Below are 22,479 nucleotides of genomic sequence, written 5' to 3' on the forward strand. Positions count from 1 at the left end.
TGGCCTTCTAGAATTTACCAAGATAACTACAGTGATACACAAAAAGAGGAAATTCAAAACGTGCATAATTTGGTTAAAAATATAAATCCAGATGTTGAAATTTCACAAACAGGTGTTATGGAATGGATTACAGGTAGAACCGAAAGTGAATTCGAAATCAAATTAGATGCTGAAATTATAAATATAAATATGACACTACAGAATGAAGTAGAAGACGATGCTGACAATAAACAACCAGAAGAAAAAAAAAGTAAAACATGAAGAGGCAGTTGACAATTTTAATATGTGTATAGAATGGGCTTAGCAGAATGTTATGCCATTCCACAAAATTTTATTGCTAATGCAACTCTGAGAAGAAGCATTCGAAAAAAGTTTAGCTTCCATGAAGCAAAAGAAAATCAGTGACTTTTTTACAAAGAAATAAAACTTTTTTGTGTTATTTTGTGAAACTTTTTTTGTGTTGTGTACAAGAAAGTGCTATTTTTTATGCAAATTAAGTTATGTACTGAACTATACAATTTTATTAAATCAGAATCCTCAACAATACAGGTACTTACAAACTAAATTTTTACTGAAATAAACTTGTGTTCTGTATTATTTTTTAAGTTTTACATTACAGTACAGTAGCTTTTTTCTATCAGATACTTCATTTATTTACAGAATTAAATTGATATACCATTAGAATCTGATTATTTTTGTCTTAAATGCTAGTTATTGTTGTCTCTTGGGGGAAAATTCACTAATCCGAACTTTTCGCTAATCCGAACGAGCACGGTTTTTATTAGTTCAGATGAACGAGATAGCACTGTACTGTCATTGTCGGTTTAACAGTTCTATTGGTTGTCACGATAAAAAAAAATCTCATTACTTTTCTGATAGATCTTGTGTGTGTGTGTGTGTGTGTGTGTGTGTATTATGGGCATTTATTGAGCAGAGATGCATAAGATTGGCTAAAACAGAAGACACATGAAGATGCTTCCCTCCAGCAGGAGATTGAGTAATTGAATCATGTGGAGGAGCTATATTTGTATGATTGCCAATAAGATGATTTGCTTTAATCTTGAATGGTTGAATCTGAGGATACTTTGTTGTCCACACACATTACCTTACTGATAATTTAAGTGATGTTTCCTCCTTACCTCCACATCATCATAGTTTCGTAGCCAGTGATCTTTTTACTGCCTAATTCTTATAGCAGTTATCAATTTGGTTGAAGAGTCTTGAAGTTTTGTAGCAGATTTAATGAAGAGGATGAAATGAACTGCATAGAATCAAGAACTGAGTGTAATATAATCAACTGTTACTATAGTGAATTGCAGGGACTAAAGGACTAGTTTATAACTCTAGAAAGTTTGTGATGAATATCCTTCAGCATTGTATTATGTTATTATTTAAGTTATGGTTGAGACTTATTGGTATTTGTTTTAATGAGTGAGTTGACATTAGTTTTGATATTATATCTGCATAATGTAGATTGAGTCTCCGGAATTCATTGATAGACAGTGTCCTTTAAATATAAAGATTGGGATTTGAATTCCATCTGGAGACACCCAGAATGTTCATAAGGTTTTTTTAGCTGAAGATGAATTAGTGTCATACATGGATAGCATTTTTCTCCCAGAAGATTATGTAGATAGAATCGATTGTTTTATCTTGACGGTAATGAAGTTTATATGATAGGCTACTTAGCTTAATATATTAAGGTGAATATGATGTACTGTACTTTATAAATGACAATGAATATCATGTGCACTCATACATCAAACCTATCTTCCTGTGTATTCTGATCTGCCTGCTAATTTGCAACTTAATTATAAATGACATATCACTCTGTATATGGGTCCATTTATACAATACAATCTTAATTTTTTAAACAAATTTTTCCTTCACACCTTGTCATATGTCCTTTCAAGATCTATAAAACTTAGAGATTCTGAGCATATTTCCATGATTGCTCAAATATTTGTTTTAAAGTTTTTATTTAGTTTGATCTCAGCATATTTGTCACCAAGTTTTTCTTAGCCTCTTCTCAAGTATGCTTACATAAACAATTCCTTGAATGCTCACTAGAGAAATTCATTTATAATTCTCAGGTTATTTATTTATTTATTTGTAGGTACAATGAGAACTATATTTTAGTAACTGAGTGCTTTCTAAAATCTGCAGTGCAGCCACTGTTCAATTTTTATATCAAATATAATTAACATTTCAAATACTTTCATGATCACATTCTTTCTCTAGAACATTTTCTACCAGTTTTTTTTTTTACTCCCACCCACAAAGTTTATCAACTTGTATTTTAGTATCATGGGTGGGCTAAGTTTGTTTCATTCATTTTTTTTATATATCTTTTATTTATTTTTTACATAATTAAGAAGCCCTGCTCTAGAGACCAACATGGAACTTTTTTTCAAACTACTTCAGGCCTTCAATAAGCAGGCTAATGGTCTAGTAGTGGTCTCATGCTGAGCAATGGAATTCATATTTCACTTACAAACATCCATGCCCTTTGTGGGATTTGAATTCACAATATTAGTTGGGGGGGGGGTGAAGCAGTCCACTTGGCAAACAAGGCTGTTTATCTTATTTAATAATTTTTGAAAATAATTATTTCAGGTATCCTGACTGCTCATGTTAATCATTGTAAATTCTTATGTGCACTTCTTTCTTTCATTTTTAGGTTTTTTTTTTTTTCAGTAATTGATAAAACATTGCTATTTTCATGATATTTATCTTCTGTATTCTTTTGATAAGCATCCCCGTGTCTTTTCTGTATTGCTTGTAGTTTCCACTATGTATTCTTTCTTTTTTTTTTTTTTTTTGGGCTGCCATCAAGAGCTGTTATTTTTGTTTTATGTTTTTGACAACTTTACCACATGCTTCTTTTATTGAGTTTCATATTTTTTTTCAAATTTTGCCATTGTTTTCAAACCATGAAACTTTGAAAGCAGATTGCCTTTCCTTTTGCTTTCAACAATATATATGAACCACACACTTCAGCATACACTCAGTCTGGTCAAAGATGAATTAACAACAAAGCAACTCATATAAAGGCCATACATAATGTGTAATCATGTAAAATAAATGAAACATGCAATGTAATTTACTTAATGAACAACTTAATAAAATAATAATAAAAATATGTTGACATTATCTTTTAGGCAGCATTGGAGCATAAAAACTAACTCTGTCACTTGGTATAAAAACTTTCTTAAATGTTTTTTTTTTCCAACAGAAATGGTGATGAATTTCTATTTCACATCTCCTGCTGCACGCTTATATCCTACATATACAAATATACCCCTAGCCACATTAATGCAGTCTTCCTAGTAATTATAATTATGATAGAAATCAGTATTGGCCAACTGTTAAGCATTAAAATATGTAACTGTTATGATATGCAGCCATTATGTTACTGAGCAGTCATTGAAAAAATTATAGAAAGAGGAGCAGAAGAAAAATCACTTCACTTTATTGCTTCCTGAAACCAGATGAGGACTTGGGGAGAAAAAAAAAAATGCATGCAAAGAATTACATGCATTATGCATCATTACATAACATAGCATCATGTCTTGTGAATCTTTTAAGTTGTGAGAAATTAGAATTTACTTTCTAAGATTATCCTGTATTTGTATTGCTAAATCATAATCTTTCAAAAGGATAAACATAAATATAAGTGTGAATAAGAAATACCAAAGAGAACTTTTCAGCTCTAGACAGAAAAAAGTAAATTAATTAAATAGTCCTGCTTCCTCGGCTATGATGTTGGAACAGTTTACATGCTTGCCACAGAAGTCTACCACACAATGTGCACATGAGACAGGAGTTAGCAGTGCAAACATATGGCGCAGTCTTAAAACAGCTAAATGGAAAGTTTACATCCCAAGATTATTACATGCAATGAATGAAGACGATCCTAATCGAAAAATGCAGTACTGTGAGTGGTTTCAACACATGGTAGATGAGAATGAGGGGTTTGTGAGGAAGTTGATTTGGTCTGATGAAGCACAATTTAAGCTTAACAGAACAGTCAGTTGGCATAATTGTGTTTACTGGGCTCAAGAAAATCCAGGCGTTCATGTGGACAAGGCAGTCAATTTACCGGGACTCAATGTCTGGTGTGGATTGTCATTTAGGGGTGTAATAGGACCATTCTTTTTTGAAGGTACTGTTACTGGTCAAGTGTACCTAGACATGCTATGCACATCCATTTTACCTGCCATTCGTGTACTTTATGGGAATGATCAATTTCTCTTCCAACAAGATGGTGCACCCCCCCCTCCACTACCACCGAGACATGAGAGCTTACCTCGATGAGACTTTACAGGGAAGTGGATAGGATGAAGAGGTGCAGTTGAGTCCCCCCCCCCAAACACATTCTCCTGATTTAACACCCTTGGACTTCTACCAATGGGGGGACTCTAAAGGATGTAGTGTATCGTAGAAATCCAGCTACACTGGTGGCCCTTTGGAAAGAAATTGAAACGGCATGCACAGCAATCCCACTGGATACTTTGGCCAGTGTTGCCCAAGCAGTAGTTTGTCGTAATAATGGTAGCCACTTTGAGCAGCTCGTGTAATTGTAGAAGTCATAGGTAACTTGTATTCATCCCTTGATATCTGTATAAATTTAGTATTACAATTTTTATACAGGTTTTTCTTTTGCTGAAGTGTGTATACATTTTTTGATGGACTCTGTATATGGAAAAAATTTCAAGAGCATGGAGGAAAAACAAAATCATAGTAATTAAAATAGGAAATAAAGAATTAACTAGCCTTTTGTATGCTGACGATCAAGTTATTTTTGCTGAAAATGAAGTCCAATTACAGAAAAATCTGCATGTATCGAACAAAACAATAGAATAGTATGACATGAAAATCTCAATAAATAAAACAAAATCAATAGCATTTCAAGGTAAAGAAATTAAAAGATGCAAACCAGTCATCCACAACAAAGTAATAGAACAAGTGAACAAATTTAAATATCTAGGGAATTACATAAGCCCCAATGCAGAAATCGACATTGCATATAAAAAAGCAAAAATTCCTCGCAGTCATCAGAACCTTGAACAGACACTTCAATAAACAGATGTCTAGAACAACCCAAATAAAACTATATAAAATAATAGCCAAACCAGTTTTGAAATATGGCAGCAAAACATGGACTTTGGGAGAATGAAATAAAAGACAAGTGGAAGCTGCAGTAATGAAGTTGCTAAGACTGCTCACAGGCTATAAAAGAATAGACAAGATAAGAAATGAAGAAATAAGAAAACAATTATCCATAATTAACATAATAGAAGACATCACAAACTATACAGAGAACTGGGAAAAACCACATAGAAAGAATGAATGAGGACAGATTGCCTGGAAATATAAACCAAAGGGATACTGATCAAGAGGAAGACCCAGGAGGAGATAGGCAGAAGACTTTTTAAACCCTTGAAAATGTTACAGTCAAACAATTGCCTAACACATGAAGCCAAGAAGAAGAAGAATTTTCAATAAATAATTTTTAACTATTTTGCCCATATTTGCAATGGGAAACAGTGTTGACGATCTACTGAATGTCCCATTTTCTGCAAGAGTTGCAGATTGTATGATTGTAGTCAAAGGAGGTAAGCCTTGTCCTTCTTTTCCAAATATACTATTATATTTACACCTTTGAGCAATTCAAATATACCAACCAAATATAGCCTCTTCAATGAGTACCTGATTCCCTGGAGGTCTCTCTCTGTAATAATAAATATAGCATTCTCCTTCATTATTTGTTTTCTAATATATCTTAAAACAGACACGTCTCCCTCTCTATGCAGGTTTGTTACAATTAATTGATAAATTGAAGTATCCAAAGTTATACTACAATTAATTGCATTGGACCAGTTAAGATGAGCGCTGATGCACTATGTACTCTTAACACTTTCATACATCGATAAAAATGCAATCATATGGTCAAATTGACATGAATTTTATAGTGTGGGTTGTATAAACCACATGACAGCACCCAACTGAAATGGGCATGCAATGCCACTGGTCATTAAAAACCTGAAATGTGGAAATGTAGCTGGAATAGATGATATTTGATCAGAAAAAAAAAAGTTCAAATATAGAGGTATAAAAGTTTTACAGTGGAGTATAACTCTCATAGTACTCATCTATAAAAAGAGAAATAAAACGGTGTGAGAATTACAAGAGGAATTTTCCTACTAAGTGTTTCAGGTAAAATTTATGCTTGCATAAATATTTTGAGAAGAGGTTAAGAAAACTTGTGAAAGAAATACTTGGAAAAGTACTGGTGTTGGGTTCAGGTTAAATAAGGGTTGTTAAGATCAGATTTTCATTTTATGAAAAAAAATAGTTGAGAAATCATGGGAATTCAACAATGATATCTGTTTAGTTTTGTAGATATGGAAAACACACACGTGATAAGGTACTAAGAGAAAACATTTTTAAAATGTGACAATTATATGAGATAAATGGAACATTATACAGCAATACATAGTCTATATTTAAGTTGTAAGCCAGCAGTTAGAATTGAAAGATGTACAGGAAGATGGTTTGGCTTAAAAGCAGCTACAAGACAAGGTTGTACATTATCTCTAATGTTGTTCATCATCTGTATGGATCACATTCTGAAAGAAAGTGGCATTAAACCTGATATCAGGATTGAAGATGTGAAATTTAGCTCTTTGTTTTATGCAGATGATGTATCCTTCTAAACAAATCCAAACAAAAAACAGAATTCGCTTACTTAATTAAAGAACAGTTGTAACAAATTTGACATGACAATCTGCAATAAACAGAAAAACTAAAAATAGCTAAGAACACAGAAAACTTCAACTGCATTCTCAATGTGAAACCTATAGAACTAGTAAAGTATTTCATCAATTCGAATAGGCATAATTTTAGTGAAGATGGCAAATTACATATAAAAATTGACAACAGAGTGAGCTTTGCTCACTCTGTTGTGTATACTGCTAGTTTAATATTTTGACTAAATTTATATGAAATAAGAGAGAAATTAGCCAAAGCATTAAACCAGCAGCATACATAACACTGTTCAAACCAATGTATTTGTATTGCAATTTTTGTTTAGCATCATTTGTATTGCTAAACTTATGGATCTTGAGAGTGAGGTTAGAAATGAAGCAATTGGTAAAAGACTAGAGACCAGAAATTGAAAGTTTCTGAGAAAAATTTAGGGAGTGAGCAGATGTTTCAAGGAAAAAATATATAAAAAATGAAAGATTAGCGAAACAGGTGTTTGATGCCAAGATGGCAGGAAAGACCAAGATGCAGTCTGGAGTATCCTAAAAGACAGAAATATAAGATATAACAAGTGCTAGACTATCTGGAATAAAATTGTTAATGGGAGATGAGAAATAATGTTAATTTAATCATGTAGTACTGTCATAGTATCCTGTATGCTCATTTAAATTATACATTAGGAAATTAATAATGGCAATTAACATTTCATCATGATACTCTAAGTGATGTTTATGGCATCTAACTAAGCTTTTGAGCTGGAAGTGATCTAAAATGACCTTCCCATATTTCTAGTGATGTAGGGAAAGTGCTTCACTGTTGTTGCATCTTCAATGACAGTGAAGGGGGATGGAGCCCCCCAGTATATATATATATATATATATATATATATTACGTTGTTTCTTAGCTTCTGAGAAAAGGACTCTTGAAAGCAAAGTTTTAAATAGCTATTTTATCCTTAAACATGCTACTTCTTATTAATTTGCTAATGATTAATGCTACAAATATTAATTTCCATTGTTGTTAACATTTTCTAAGTAAATGTTAAGGAATGCTTTTACTTTAAGATCAAAGGTTCAAATTTTATTGAAAAATTTACAACACCGTAGAAGTGGAAATTCTTAACTTTAAATAATTGTTGACATTTTGATAACTGCAGTGTTGTAATCATTAGGGTCTTGTACAAGCTATGTTTATGTCAGCTAAACTGTTGCATTTTAATGAAGGAAAGTGTGTGTGTGTGTATACACTGAGTTAGCTTTGCATTAGGAACACCCACTCAATAACCTGTTTCTCCATCTCTCTGTGCAATCACAGCTTGCAGATGCCTAAGAACAAATTCCACAAGATGTCAAAAATCTTCCATGCTTGACTTGATCCATGTCGACTGTAGCAATTCCTCATTTTACGTTCATTCCCTGGAGGAGGATCAGCAGCTCTCACATCCCATTCTAGCATGTTACACACATATTTGATTGGATTACAATCAGAGAAGTTTGAGGGCCAAGGTAATGTGGCAAATTTGTTGTCATATTCCTGCAACCACTCAGTAGTTGTATAAGCTCGATGACAAGGTGCATTGAGCTGTTGAAAGATGGCACTGTGGTCAGGGTAGATCTCCTACAGATATGGATGGAGATGGTCAGCTAACAGGTCAGCAGACGTTCACCATTCAGTGTTTGTGGGATGATAACCAACAGATCTAGGGCATGCCAGGAAAAAGCTCCTAAGACCATAAGACCACCTCCTCTGGCCTGTTGAATCCCAGCTGTGCAACTAGGGGATAGAGCTTCATGCTGTTTACACTAAACATGAACTCTGCTTGCATGGGCCAAGAAACATCGGCAATGGACCCTCGGCAGATGGAAGGAGGTCATCTAGAGTGATGAATCCCATTTCCTGCTGCACCATTATGATGGCATAAGGGTGCAGCAGGAAATAAGGTGCCCCAGGTGAAGTAAGGTATGGTACATGGTGCATGTGAAAATGGGTTAAACTGCCCTGCTGTTGTGACTGTTGCACGTCGTTGCTGAGATACCAGTCGTGACATTCAACACTCACTTCTAGGCTCAACCACACATGGTTGACCAATGTGAGCCCTTCTGATGGATGTCTGTTCGTGGTTAATCCATTCCTGGTACACCCTTGATACATTAGTACAGGAGCAACCAAGTGTTAGATTCTGAATGCAGAGCTTTACAAGTAAATTCTTTATTCAGGATTTAACATGACAAACTACTATTAAGGAGATATCTGCACATCAACTAATAATTATAAAGTGTTGTTTTATGTTTTGTAATAATGTATAGTCCATGTGTGCGATATAGTGAGAGTTATTGTTTAGTTATTTGTAATTCCCAAGTAAGCTGTCTAGTACATTGCGAAATTCTGAGAAAAATTATAAGTAGCAATCCGGAATAATCGCGTATAATCGGTACGAGTCGAGCGTAACGATGGAGGCTATACCTACGTGGAACTATGACATCAGAGCGCCTACCTAGAATAATGTAACCGGACAGGTTAGCGAGAGTGTAGGATAACCCAAGGGGCATGAACGATGGGGTTCATGGGTGAAAACCGGATTGAATAGAGGGCACCCGAATAGGGCGAATAAAAGACGAAGCACGCCGTTTTAAGGGGCTTTTTGACCTTTTGATCTTCGAGTGCCGGATTCGAGTTTTAGGGGGAGTTGGTTGGAGGATTCGTGAGAGAGCGGTGGGTCTTCTATGGTAATGACGGACGGCAGGTTCTTTTCTTGAGAATGCTTGAAGATTTTCAAGCAGAGCTGATTGCGATATGACGGCCCATGTGGAATCGAGCCTTAGCAGAATGCCCCATTGGAGAAAGTTTCCTGCGGAGCGGTAGGCAGCACGCAACAGTCGGAAATGATTAAAAGAAAAAGCGTAGTACATCGCCAGGTGCAAAGACAGCCGAAGAATATGCAGTACGGTAATCCAGACCTACGTGAGATGGCGGCATGAAATTTGAAAGGATCCGGTAATGTAAGAGTTTTCGTTCTATGTTAAAAATTTGTTTAGAAGAAAAAGAAATTTGTGTGCGTTGTAACTAAAGGACACTAGTAGAGAACTTTTAGTGAGAATTTGACTGAATTAATTAAGCCCTTGTGGAACAAAGAAGAGTTGTTAAATAGGCAGTGATTTGTGAATGGCTAGACTTGCTTAAATGAAATTTAGAATTAAGGTAATCATTGACAGAGTATTAATGAAAGTGTTCAATAAGTATTTTGTGAGTAACTTGTGAAAGGAATTATATAGTAGTAGTATTTTGCTTAAACCTAATCTTGTCCTTTCATAATTGAAGGATTTAACTTGCTCTGATTCATTGTGATTTAGTATAACCCTTAACTTAGAGTGAATTTTGATCCATTGAGTATTTAAGCTTATATAGCTGTAAATGTTTTGTGTTTTCCAATAAACATGTTTTGTACCTTATACCTGAGTTATGCCTGATTACGAATTCAAACCACCACTTATGAAATTGAACCTTTTTGGCGGGAAGGAATTTAGATATAATTGTTTAAGTGAGATTCGGTCTACGACTGCTAACTGAATCTGCACAGCGCTAGCGTGAGATAAATTATTGTGTGTATCCTTTTAAATTTTGAATTATTTCCATGAACAAGAGTCTCTTCTGTTAAGGGGATAAAAATCCCTTATTGTTTTTCAGCCAGTAAGCGAAACTAAGATAAAAAAACTACGATCTGAACGTTTCATGCCGACGAACTGTCAGCGTATCCAAGCGTAAGTGACCACTTGGTAGTGCCACACCACGGCAACTCATTGCAAAGGTGGAGCAAGATCCCTCACTGTTCTTGATATTTTCTCATAATGTAAAAACACACAGCTCTTAGGAGATGTAGTACTGTTTTACATTATGAGGAGAGGTCACTACCCAGACCGGTTTCAACCTTTTTTGAGGTCTCATCAGGCTCGATTCCACATGGGCCGTCATATCGCGATCAGCTCTGCTTGAAAATCTCCAAGCATTCTCAAGAAAAGAACCTGCCGTCCGTCATTACCGTAGAAGACCCACTGCTCTCTCACGAATCCTCTGACCAACTCTCCCTAAAACTCGAATCCAGCACTTGAAGATCAAAAGGTCAAAAAGCCCCTTAAAAGGCGTGCTTCGTCTTTTATTCGCCCTATTCGGGCGCCCTCTATTCAATCCAGTTTTCACCCACGAACCCCATCGTTCATGCCCCTTGGGTGATCCTACACTCTCGCCAACCTGTCCGGTTACATTATTCTAGGTAGGCGCTCTGACGTCATAGTTCCACGTAGGTATAGCCTCCATCGTTACGCTCGACTCGTACCGATTATACGCGATTATTCCGGATTGCTACTTATAATTTTTCTCAGACTTTCGCAATGTACTAGACAGCTTACTTGGGAATTACAAATAACCAAACAATAACTCTCACTATATCACACATATAGACAATACATTATTACAAAACATAAAACAACACTTTATAATTATTAGTTGATGTGCAGATATCTCCTTAATAAGTAGTAGTTTGTCATGTTAAATCCTGAATAAATAATTTACTTGTAAAGCTCTGCATTCAGGATCTAACACAAGTGTGGCTGTTTCCGAAATACTGGCACCTGCCCTCTGGGCCTCAACTATCTGCCTGCAGTCAAATTGGCTTACGTTGCCACGGTTCCTTATTACTGGCAGACGTTTAGTGATTACTTACAGAGGGTAGGTGTGCCCATTTATAATTGCTGCACATGATGTTGATATACTTTTGGAGGGAAAAGTCACTGGAAATATTTACTGCTTTTGACTACATCAAATTATCAGGTATGTGGAGGTCTGTAATGCCATCTGGATGCAGCCAGTTTGAAAGTGCCCTTATATATATATATATATATATATAAAAGGGCACCTACACATATTTAAACACAAAACTGAAATACTTGTGAGAAGGTGACAGAATCTAGTTATAAAGGATGATATTTGAGTCAAATTTGATTTGTGTTTTTGTTTACTTTTGAAAATGGAGAAAATTATTTAGAGTGATGCATTCTTGTATGATTGGCTGCATCATACATTCTTTGTCTTGAAATAAGATCTAGAATCTAATTTCATCTTGGATGGTAATAATTTTCTATATGCCTTTTTCATGCAGGACTCAGCTGGTTTAGTCAGATATTAAGGTCCTACCTGATAGTAATCAGGTAGGGCCCCACAGCCACCACCCCAGAACTCATCTTTTTCCTCTGCAAATGAGCCTAAAAGCAAACATCCATTTGTAGACATAATAAATAAAACATGTCAACAATATCTCCAGAACATTACTAAAACTATGGTTTTCATGATCACCTACAAACACTGGAACACTGTTTGTAGGTGACCAACCATTGGAACACTGAAATAAGTGATAATCATAATGAGGATATTTTAATTATATATTGAATGTTTCATTAAAATAAATATAAATGGTAATTTTTTTAACAGGCTGATAGAAAAGGTATCCTGCAAAAATCAGAAGATAGCAGCCATGCTTTCTTGCCCACTAGCAGTGATTATTTCATACAGAGTAGCAAGATAAAATATGATGGTAAGAAAATTGAATGAAAAAGTGGTAAACAAAATGTCAAAACTTTTTTCTTTATATTTATTCTATCCTAAACTTCACTGACCTGTAATTTTATTATTCATAAATCTCTTACAAAATCTTACAACAGTCTGTCATGGACAAACATCTTGACTTCTTTGAAACCCGATTAATGCTCTGAGAGTCATAATACACTATATAGATAGCAGTTAATGCTATCTATATAGTGTATTATGACTCTCAGTTTTGTTTGTTTTTCTTGCTGGTTTATAGCTATTCATCAAATATGAATAGTTATAAACAAATAACTTATCTGTGTGCTTATTCTGAGCAGAATATCCAGCCTGGCATTGATCTTTTGTGCTATGTCACACAGGTTAAAATGAGCAAAGTAGAACAGAATGTTCAAGTATAATAATAGGGCACATAATGTGAAAACCTGTGACAGTTAGGAAGGAACAACTTAACATTGTTAGCATTCAGGAATACATGAGTAGAACTAATCTCAGTTAGTATGGCCACTTAAAAATGAGAGTGGAATGGTTAGCAAAACAGCTGTTTGATGCCAGACTGGTAGGGAAAAGACCCAGAGGTGAATTGATGCAGTTAGAAGACGGAAATATAAGATCTGGGAATGTACATATCAGGAATTTGATGTTGATTATTATCCTGTTTAAATTTGGTTTATGGAGCAGAGTTTCAAAACTTGTGAACATTCTATTTTGCTTTGTTCATTTCAATCATTGTAACCCTTTACTAAACAAAACAAAACATGTATACTCACTTTGAGTATACATATTTAATACACACTCTTTCTCCCATTTCAATTTCCTTCCACACATCCTTCAATTTTTGCAATGAATATATTTCACACACACACTGTGCTGCACAAAAATATAAAAAGAGTTATGTCTATACAAAGTAGAGATGCAAGAGGGAAATAGTGCCATTGGCTTTAAGGTAGTATGGTGTGAGATAGAGGTAAATAGAATGAAATACTTAGTTGGATGCTGTTATAGACCTGGCAATGTGGATGGTAGTGACTATGAAGTAGTGACTTCATAGTCACTACCATCCATTTAATCACCCTTTTCTTATTCAAGCAAATAAGAAAAGGGTGATTATTATGGGCGATTTTAACTATGGCAATATAGACGGGGATGATGAGATGGCAACTGGAAGTAAAGAAAATGTTTTTGAGGGACAACTACCTCAGAGAGTATGTAACAGAGGGCACATGAAGATTGAGGGTCTTGGATTTGATCATCTCATCAGAGGATGCAATTATAAATGAGGGGTGAAATCACCCTCCAGTTGGTGAGAGTAACCATGAAGTGATTACCTGGGTAGTTGCCTGCAGTGTGAGGACCTCTGTAAGAAAAGGCTATATGTGGACCTACAAGGCTAGAGATTATAAGGAGCTCAGGAGACAGCTTGCAGGTGTAGCATGAAATGAGGAGTTAGCTGGAAAAGAGATCAGTGCATCTTGGGGGGAATATTCAAGAACTATCTAGTAGAAGCAATGTCTAAATGTATTCCAAGGGCCAGAAGGTTTAATAAGGTAGGTGTGAAATGGATGAATGAAGAGATTAAGCATGCAATACAGAGAAAAAAGGCATTATAGAGGCAGCATAAGAGAAGTGGTAATAACCAATTCCATTAGTATTACAAATATCAGGCAAGGTGAATGACTTCGTTGGTAAGGGTAGCAAAAGTGAAGTATGAGCAGCAGTTATCTAATGAAGCCAAAAAGAATCCTAGGGAGTTCTTTCGATATATAGCCAGTAAAAAAAAAAAATAAAAAATAATAAATAAATAAATAAAAGAATGGAAGGATGACATTGATTGGAGAAAATGGTATAAGGACAATTACTGCAGAAGATACAATGGAGATATTTGAGTGAGTTATCCATTTCATAAGTAAGCAAGAGGTGTATGGGGAATTGAACAAACATGATGTTAATAAGGCTGTGGGACTTGATAATATATCGCCACGTATTTTGAAGAGGTGCTTAAGGGTCAAAGCTGTATAACTGAGAGGAGACCTCGACATAGCCTTTAAAGGAATGTGGAGAACCGACCAGGGCTTCTGACAACGTCCAATCCTCACCTTCTCGTGGTGCGCCCTGTTGGGTATCTACCTGGATACTGAACGAACGAGGATGGGCTGGCAATTTGGGATTTAGCCGACCAAATTGTATTCTTATTGGCTTAAACCAATATAGAAAATGATGTTACAACATGACAAAATTACATGCCGGCTGGGGCATCGCCCGGTTAAACAAGGCCCCCGTTGTTTTCGCCAGGGAACCAGGGCAAACATCAAAAAGTCAGCTACTGGAACAAATCTGAAAGCACACCCGAACTCAACATCACCAGAGTTAAAGATCGGTACTATCAACATAAGAAGCCTGAATGGCAAAGAAATGGAGCTAGCTGAGGAATTAGATAAGTACCAGATCGACATATTAGGGGTGACTGAAACAAAAAAGACAAAAACTGGTGAGATCTTTCTGAGCAATAAATACAAGATGTTATATTCAGGAAATGACAATCAAAGAAAAGAAGGAGTAGCCATAGTATTCAACACAAAATATGAGGCTAATCTTCTTGAATGGTAGGCAGTCTCAAGTAGAGTGATGTGGGCAAATATCAGAATGGGGAATTGGACAATGATACTTATTTGTGCCTATGGTCCCACAGAAGGTTCTACTAAGGTAGAAGTGGAGGAATTTTTTGATGCTTTAGAAAAAGCAACCGACACAATGAAAAAGGAAAAGTTGGTCCTTGTTGGGGATCTAAATAGCAGAGTAGGAAATGATTGTGAGATATACAAAAATATTTTGTGAAAATTTGGAGAAAGGAGCAAAGCTAATAATAATGGCAAATACTTGTTGGATTTCTGCTCAGGACATGGACTGGTTATTACTAACACCATGTTCCAACACAAAAATTTGCACAAATTCACATGGAGAGAAGAGGCAAGGAATAAGAAAAGTCTCATTGACTATGTCATTATTGATAGTGATGTTTTCTCCCTGGTACAGGATACCAGAGTGCACAGAGGATTTGAAATTGGAAGGGATCACTATTTAGTCTTGAGCAGGATAAAATTGAATTTCATATTGAAAAGAATAACATGTAAGAAAGTTTTAAAGCGAATAAAAGTTGAGCAGCTCTCAGATGTTAACTGTAGACTAAAATACACAAAGATTATTGAACAAAAAATGAAAGAGTTTGAGAATAGGAACCAAACCTTGGAGATTCAGTGGCAAGTCTTGAAGAAAACCCTGATTGATTCAGCTAGAGAGGCATGTGGTGAAGTTGTCTGCAAGGATAGAAAAATCAGAACTCCATGGTGGACACAGGAAGTTAAAGAGGCAGTGAAGGAAAAGAAAAAAGCATAGCAAAAGTTCCTGTCAAATAAGTCAGCTTTAGCTCTTAGAGAATACAGAGACAAATGTAAGAAAGCTAAACACTGTGTAAAACTAGCTAAACAAAATCATGGGAAGACTTTGGCAAGAACATAAAAAATAAATATCAAGAGGTGGTAAGATATTCTGGAGGTTGTTGAAGAAGCTTAGGAATGGAGGAAAGAGTGCTGTAAAAGGAGTTAGAGATAATAAAGGTGATATGAAAACAGGAGAAAAAGATATCCTTGAAGTATGGAGTAATTACTTCAAAAAATTGCTAAATGAAACAAGCAGTGAGGGCACAGTGGTAAAAAACAAAACAGGCATACAGTCAGGAATACATATCCATACTTTAAGTAGAAAAAGCCATCAAAGGCTTGAAATGTGGAAAGGCAGCAGGAGTAGATGATATTCCACCAGAAATGCTGAAGTATGGTGGTAAAAGTCTTACAGTGGCTGCACTGCATAGTTCAGAAGGCCTGGACAGAGGGACAAATTCCCGATGATTGGAGTAGAGCTCTAATAGTACCCATATATAAAAATGGAAATAAAACTGAATGTGAGAATTACAGAGGTATTTCCCTACTGAGTGTTCCTGGCAAGATCTATGCAAGTATACTTGAGAAACGGTTGAGAAGAATTGTGGAAGAAAAGCTTGGTGAAGAACAAGCTGGATTCAGGCCAAATAGAGGCTGTCGGGATCAGATCTTCATTTTACGACAAATATTCGAGAAAGCATAGGAATATAACAAAGATCTGTATTTAAGTTTTGTCGATTTGGAAAAGGCATATGACAAGGTGCCAAGAGAGAAGCTATTCAATACGCTGCAGTTATATGGTGTCAATGGGGCATTATATCAAGCAATACTTAGTCTTTATTTGAGTTGTAAGTCAGCAGTTAGAATTGAAGGAAGTACAGAAGGTGGTTTAATGTTAAATCTGGTGTGAGAGAAGGATGTACATTATCCCCTCTGTATTCATTATCTATATGGATCACATTATGAAGTTAAGTGATATTAAACATGATATCAGAATTGGAGATGTTAATGTCAGCTCTTTGCTTTATGCGGACGATGTTATACTTCTAAATAAATCCGCTACAAGTTTTCAAGATTCCCTGACTAAATTGAATAACTGTTGTAATAGATATGGTATGAAGGTCAGCATTAAAAAGACAAAGACAATAAAAATAGGTAGAATTGTTGAAAATGTCAACTGTGTTGTGAATGAGGAACCTGTGGAACAAGTAAAACATTTCAGCTAATTAGTCACGATTTTTACTGAAGATGGTAAATTAAATATGGAAATAGACAGCAGAATCAACAAAGCTGGTATGGTAGGCGGTCAATTGAATAAATTCATATGGAATAAGAGACAAATTAGTCGGAACACTAAATTAGCTGTATACAAGACAGTGTTCAAACCAGTTTTAACTTATGGATTTGAGAGCTGGGTCAGAAATAAAACACTTGACCAAAGACTAGAAACCGCAGATATGAGAGTCCTGAGAAAGATTAGAGGCATGAACAGGTGGCATCAATGGCAATATCATATTAAAAATTAGGATATTAGGAAAGAACTTGACATTGTCAGCATCCAGGAATGCGTTAGCAGAGCTAATCTCAGGTGGTATGGTCACTTAAACAGAATGGGCAGGGAAAGATAAGCAGAACAAGTGTTCTCTGTGAGGTTGACAGGAAAAAAACCGAGAGGAAGACCAAGATATAGGTGGATTGATACGGTACAATGTGCCTTAGACGATAGAAATATAAGATCTGATAATGTTGGAGTCTTGACTAGTAACAGACTGATTTGGAGGAAAATTGTAGATAGGAAGTTAGGAATGATGTAAATTTTTCATGTAGTACTCTCATATCCTGTTATGATATACAACCCTTGAGGGTACATGTCAGGAATTTGATGATGATGTATTTTGAAGGAATGTGCCAGGGAGTTGACATCTGCCTTGACATATATTTTAATATGAGTTGCACTGGGTTGAGTTCCAAAGGAGTGGAAGGAGGGCAAGATTGTGCCATTTTCTTAAGGGATATAATAGAACTCAAGCATCAAATTATAGGCCTATCTGTGTGTTGGGTGTTGTGGTTAAGTTGTTGGAGAAGTTGGTGAGCACTAGGATTCAGAATTGGGTTGACAACAATGGTATTATCTTTGATGGACAGCATGAATTTGCTAAAGGGAGGTCATGTTTTAGTTATCTACTTACTTATTATAATAAGGTGACGGCTTTCTTGGACAGGGGAGAGGGATACGCAGTAGTATACTTTGATTTTGCAAAGGCTTTTGATAGATTACCACATTATAAGTTGATAGCTAAACTAGAGCGGATGGGGTTGGATATTAGATTAGTGCAATGGATTAGAAACTGGCTATCTGATAGGTATCAACAAGTTGTGAATGGGGGAACAGTTTCTCGGAAGAGGAAAGTCACTAGTGATATGCCTCAGGGATCTGTTTTAGGGATGTTGCTGTTTAACCTGTATATTAATGACATTGGCTAAGATTTGAATGGGGATATTCAGTTTGCAGATCATGCAAAGTTGGGACGAATTATGAAGAGTAGAGAAGATGTTTTGTGGCCTTACAAGAAGACTTGAATAAATTGAGTGAACGGGAATGCGAGTTCAATGTTGCAAAATGTAAGGTTTTAAAATTTGAGAAACAGATGGGATGTGGAATTTATGCTTAGTGGGGATGTATTGTTGGAGGTGGTGATAGTGGATAAGGATCTGAAGTTTATGGGACACATTGCCAAAATTTTGAGAACAACGCAAAGAATTCTGGAAATGATGCAGAGGACAATGACTTATAGAAATAAGGAGATTCTTGTTTCATTGTATAGGGCTTTGATTAGGCCACACATGGACTACTGTGCATGCACAGATTGTCACCTGGTTTTCAAAAGGATGAAGAGGTGTTGGAATGGGTCCAGAGGCGACTTACTCAAGTAGTTTCTGATCTGTGGAATGTCAAATATGAGGAAAGGTTGAGAAGATGCAATTTACAGAGTCTAGTGGATAGGAGAAAGAGGGGTGATATGATAGAGGCCTACAAGTTAGTAAGGGGTTGTCATAGATTAATGTTGGAGAGGTTTTTACAGAAAACAGTGGAAGATCAGGGGAGAACCAGAGGTCATCCCTGGAAGCTCTATAAGGAGGATGTGAGAAGCAGGTTTTTTTTGCATGCAAAGTTGTGAATGATTGGAATGCCTTACCTGAGAGTGTGGTGTCTGCAGAGAATTTGCGTGTGTTTAAGGCACGGTATGATGAGCTATGTGTATGACAAAACGACCTCCTAGATGAGTCTCTGACTCCATGGGGGGTCTTGATATAATAATACTAATAATAATAAGAAGAAGAATGTATAAGCAAAGCTAATCTAAGGTGGTATGGCCATTTGAATAGAATGGGTGAAGAAGGGTTAGCAAAACAGATGTTTGATGCTAAGATGACAGGATAGAGACCCAGAGAAAGACCAAGGTCTAGGTGAATTGCTTCAGTCAGAACTGCCTTAGAAGAATGAAATGTTACAATATTGGAGTACTTCCATTTAATAGACTAATTTGGAAGAAAATTGTGGATAGATTAATAATAATGTAAACTTAATCATGTAGTGCTGTCATAATAACCTGAACAACCATTAGGGTTACAGTCAGGAGATTGATGATGACAATAATGTGTGTGTGTGCGTGTGCACGCGCGCACGCACGCACGCACGCACGCGCACATACTGAGTCACAATGCATTTCTTATTGTGGTGTTGTGGTCAAAAAAAGTTGGAAAAAACACTGTAGAGTGTACTTTAGTAATAGTGCATTCATGGGTGTGATTATCTTAATATACAATGTTCTAAATGTAAACTGTTAAAAGTACTTTTTTATGTTGAATTTTACATTGTTGTTATTCTAATCTAACTTTTAATTTTAATTCATGTAATATTTGTTTTACAGAAGTTTCTAGCCATTATGATGAACCAAAGGTTCACTTTAGTCAGCACATCGCAAAGTCTTCTCAAACTGTACACCATTTGAAATTAAAGGAGAATCAAAAAAGAGATAAACATTTAATAGTGGATTCTTGTACTAGTGAATCATTAAAAGGAGATGCGACTACCATAAGTAATTCCAGTGTGAGTGCCATTTCCAATTCATTATGCTGTTCCTTGAAAACCAGCAAGAAAAGAAGGACAGATAATGGTGTATTAATGCCAGCATCAGGATTGAATATTCCAGTTACATCTGAAGATAATGATGCTAACGTATTACTGAATCATCATTATTTACAGGAAAACAGTTTAGTGATAAAACAAAAGAAAATTAAAGGTGAGAAAGCAGAACTAAATGATCATAGTGTTCCTGTAAATAGCCATTTTAAACAAAAAGAAGTAAATCAAAGCAAGCAAAGAGAACTATTAAAATCTAGGTTAAAAGATTTTTCAGCTGAGAGAAATAACATCTGTAAAACAACTACACATACTATTAAAATAAAGAGAAAACATGTGGAGTGTGAATTATCATTAAAAAAAACTGTTTATCATATAAATGGAAAGAAAAGGAAAAGGCAAGAGAATAATGACTTCTTAATAGATCAAGAATCTAAAGAAAAAAGCCAGATTAATGATACCCATAATTTATGCAGTGTGACAGATAACCTAGACTTGCAAAAACTGTCTACAAAAAGAAGTTTTATACCCAAATTAAAGAACAAGGTCAAAGTTAAAAGGAAAAGGCAAGAGAATAATGACTTCTTAATAGATCAAGAATCTAAAGAAAAAAGCCAGATTAATGATAGCCATTATTTACACAGTGTGACATGTAACCTAGACTTGCAAAAACTGTCTACAAAAAGAAGTTTTATACCCAAATTAAAGAACAAGATTGAAGTTTCGAATATATTTGTGGAGTCAAGTAAGTTTCTTTTTATTACTTATGAATTTAATTTATTTTATGTATTTTTAAATAGTTGCCATTAATTATAGCATAATTCAAATATTCAATTTTATTAAGAAACATTTGAAAATATGAAGAAATTCTTTTCAAAAATGTTTTATGGCAGTAAATTCATATCTGTTCATTCACTCCATATATATACATACATACATACTTTTAACCATGCCTGGCATGTGCACATTAGTACTTTCCTCATTTCCTTTAAATAAGAAAAAAAGGCTTCCTTTTCTCACATGATATTATTTCTTTTCACAACTTCAGCCACTAACTACAGATCTCTAAAAATTCTTAATACTGTCCAGAGGAGGACTACAGTCGAGCCTATTCATGAGTGCTCTTCTCTCTCTCTCTTCTTTTCTCACTCTATGGAGATTTAAAAAAAAAAAAAATTAGCTAATGCTTTTTATTCCCATATAGGGAGTAGATGAGACTGTTTTAGTCTTATCTAACTTTTGGAGACTGAATGGGCAGTTCAATCTCCTGGTGGCCAATCAGAGACAGCTGGCCCAAGTCTATCACTAATTAAGTGGCATGCAGTGAAGACATGGCTAACAAGTGCCGCCATCTCGTATCCCTAACCCTACACAACATTTTTAATGTCTGCAAACTCAAGAAAATTGATTGCCGAACGGCGATCAATTTTCTTGAGTTTATGGGACGAAAAATCCATGTTTCCAAGAGAAAAAAACTAGCTTGCCCATGACAGAGATCGACTCATTCGGGAACCAGTCGAAAAAAAAGCTTAGAAAATGTTCCTCTAGTTGGTGACTAGATTTGAACTGAAATTTTTCTTCATGTGGTCAAGCAACATGGAGTACAAGTGCCACTTCCACTGAGCTACACAGGCTCTGGAGATACCTGTATAATAATAATAATAATGAGTACATTAGAAGGCAGTGACCATAGTATTGTGAATACTTCATAGCATTCATTTTTTGTTTGTTGGCCATCTGGTCAGTTTAATTGGATAGCCAGCCTGTTGGATCAAGTGGATAGCTGGTCCACTATTGTCAGTAGGCTGTGAGTTTTAAATCCAATTGCAGATTTGTATGTTTCTAAATGTCTTTAGATGATTGATGAATTTCATCACCCAGTGAAAGCCACCAGCATGCTTATTCTCTGCATTTTAATACATGGTCTCTCAAGTGTATTTAATAATTTATTTACATATGCTATTTCTTGTGATCTCCCTTTCTTTTTGTTGGTTCTGACATGCTGTAAGTGACAACCTCTGTTGTCATCAGCTATGTAAGTGTTTCTATTTATGCATAGTATTACCTAGCACTGGTCACACAAATGCAGGTTCTTTTCCAGCAAGATAATTCCACACCACATAAGTAGTTTGAATGCAAATAAAAAAAATCGAAGTTTAGAGATGAGTTATTTCTCTCATCCAGCATTTAATCCATGTTTGATACCATCTAATTACTAACCACTAGTTAGTCCTTTTCTATGTTAAATGGCACTTTACAAATATTATAATAGTCAAGAAAGACTAGGTGTGTCAGTAGTTTTTGTTATGGGTACTAAAACTGAAAACCAAAGCTAACATTATGGAGGGAACAAACAGTTTGTTTAAAAGTGGAAAAAAAGGCCGTAGAACATAATAATCTATTTTATTAAATAATGTTATTATTGTAAGTTTTATTTCATGATCTCTTTGTAATACAAAACTATAACATATGGCAGACAGAAATCTGTTAGTCAAGCAGCAATGTATCACAAATCCTGTTTCTATGATAACCTTG

General features: G+C 35.4%; 1 protein-coding gene across 1 annotated transcript in view; it reads left to right on the forward strand.

The window, feature by feature from the left end:
- The window catches only part of LOC150108755 (uncharacterized), a 112,893-nt gene that overhangs the window by 76,664 nt on the left and 13,750 nt on the right, over nt 1-22,479 (forward strand). The window contains exons 5-6 of the mRNA XM_090416213.1: nt 12,250-12,352; nt 19,733-20,689. Coding sequence (XP_090272339.1) covers nt 12,250-12,352; nt 19,733-20,689 — 1,060 coding nt within the window. The remainder of the gene's footprint in view (nt 1-12,249; nt 12,353-19,732; nt 20,690-22,479) is intronic.

The sequence above is a fragment of the Typopeltis vanoorti genome, chromosome 3 (assembly GCF_054136105.1).
Source record: "Typopeltis vanoorti isolate ZY-2024b chromosome 3, IOZ_Tvanoo_1.0, whole genome shotgun sequence".
In the NCBI taxonomy this organism is placed as follows: Eukaryota; Metazoa; Arthropoda; class Arachnida; order Uropygi; family Thelyphonidae; genus Typopeltis; species Typopeltis vanoorti.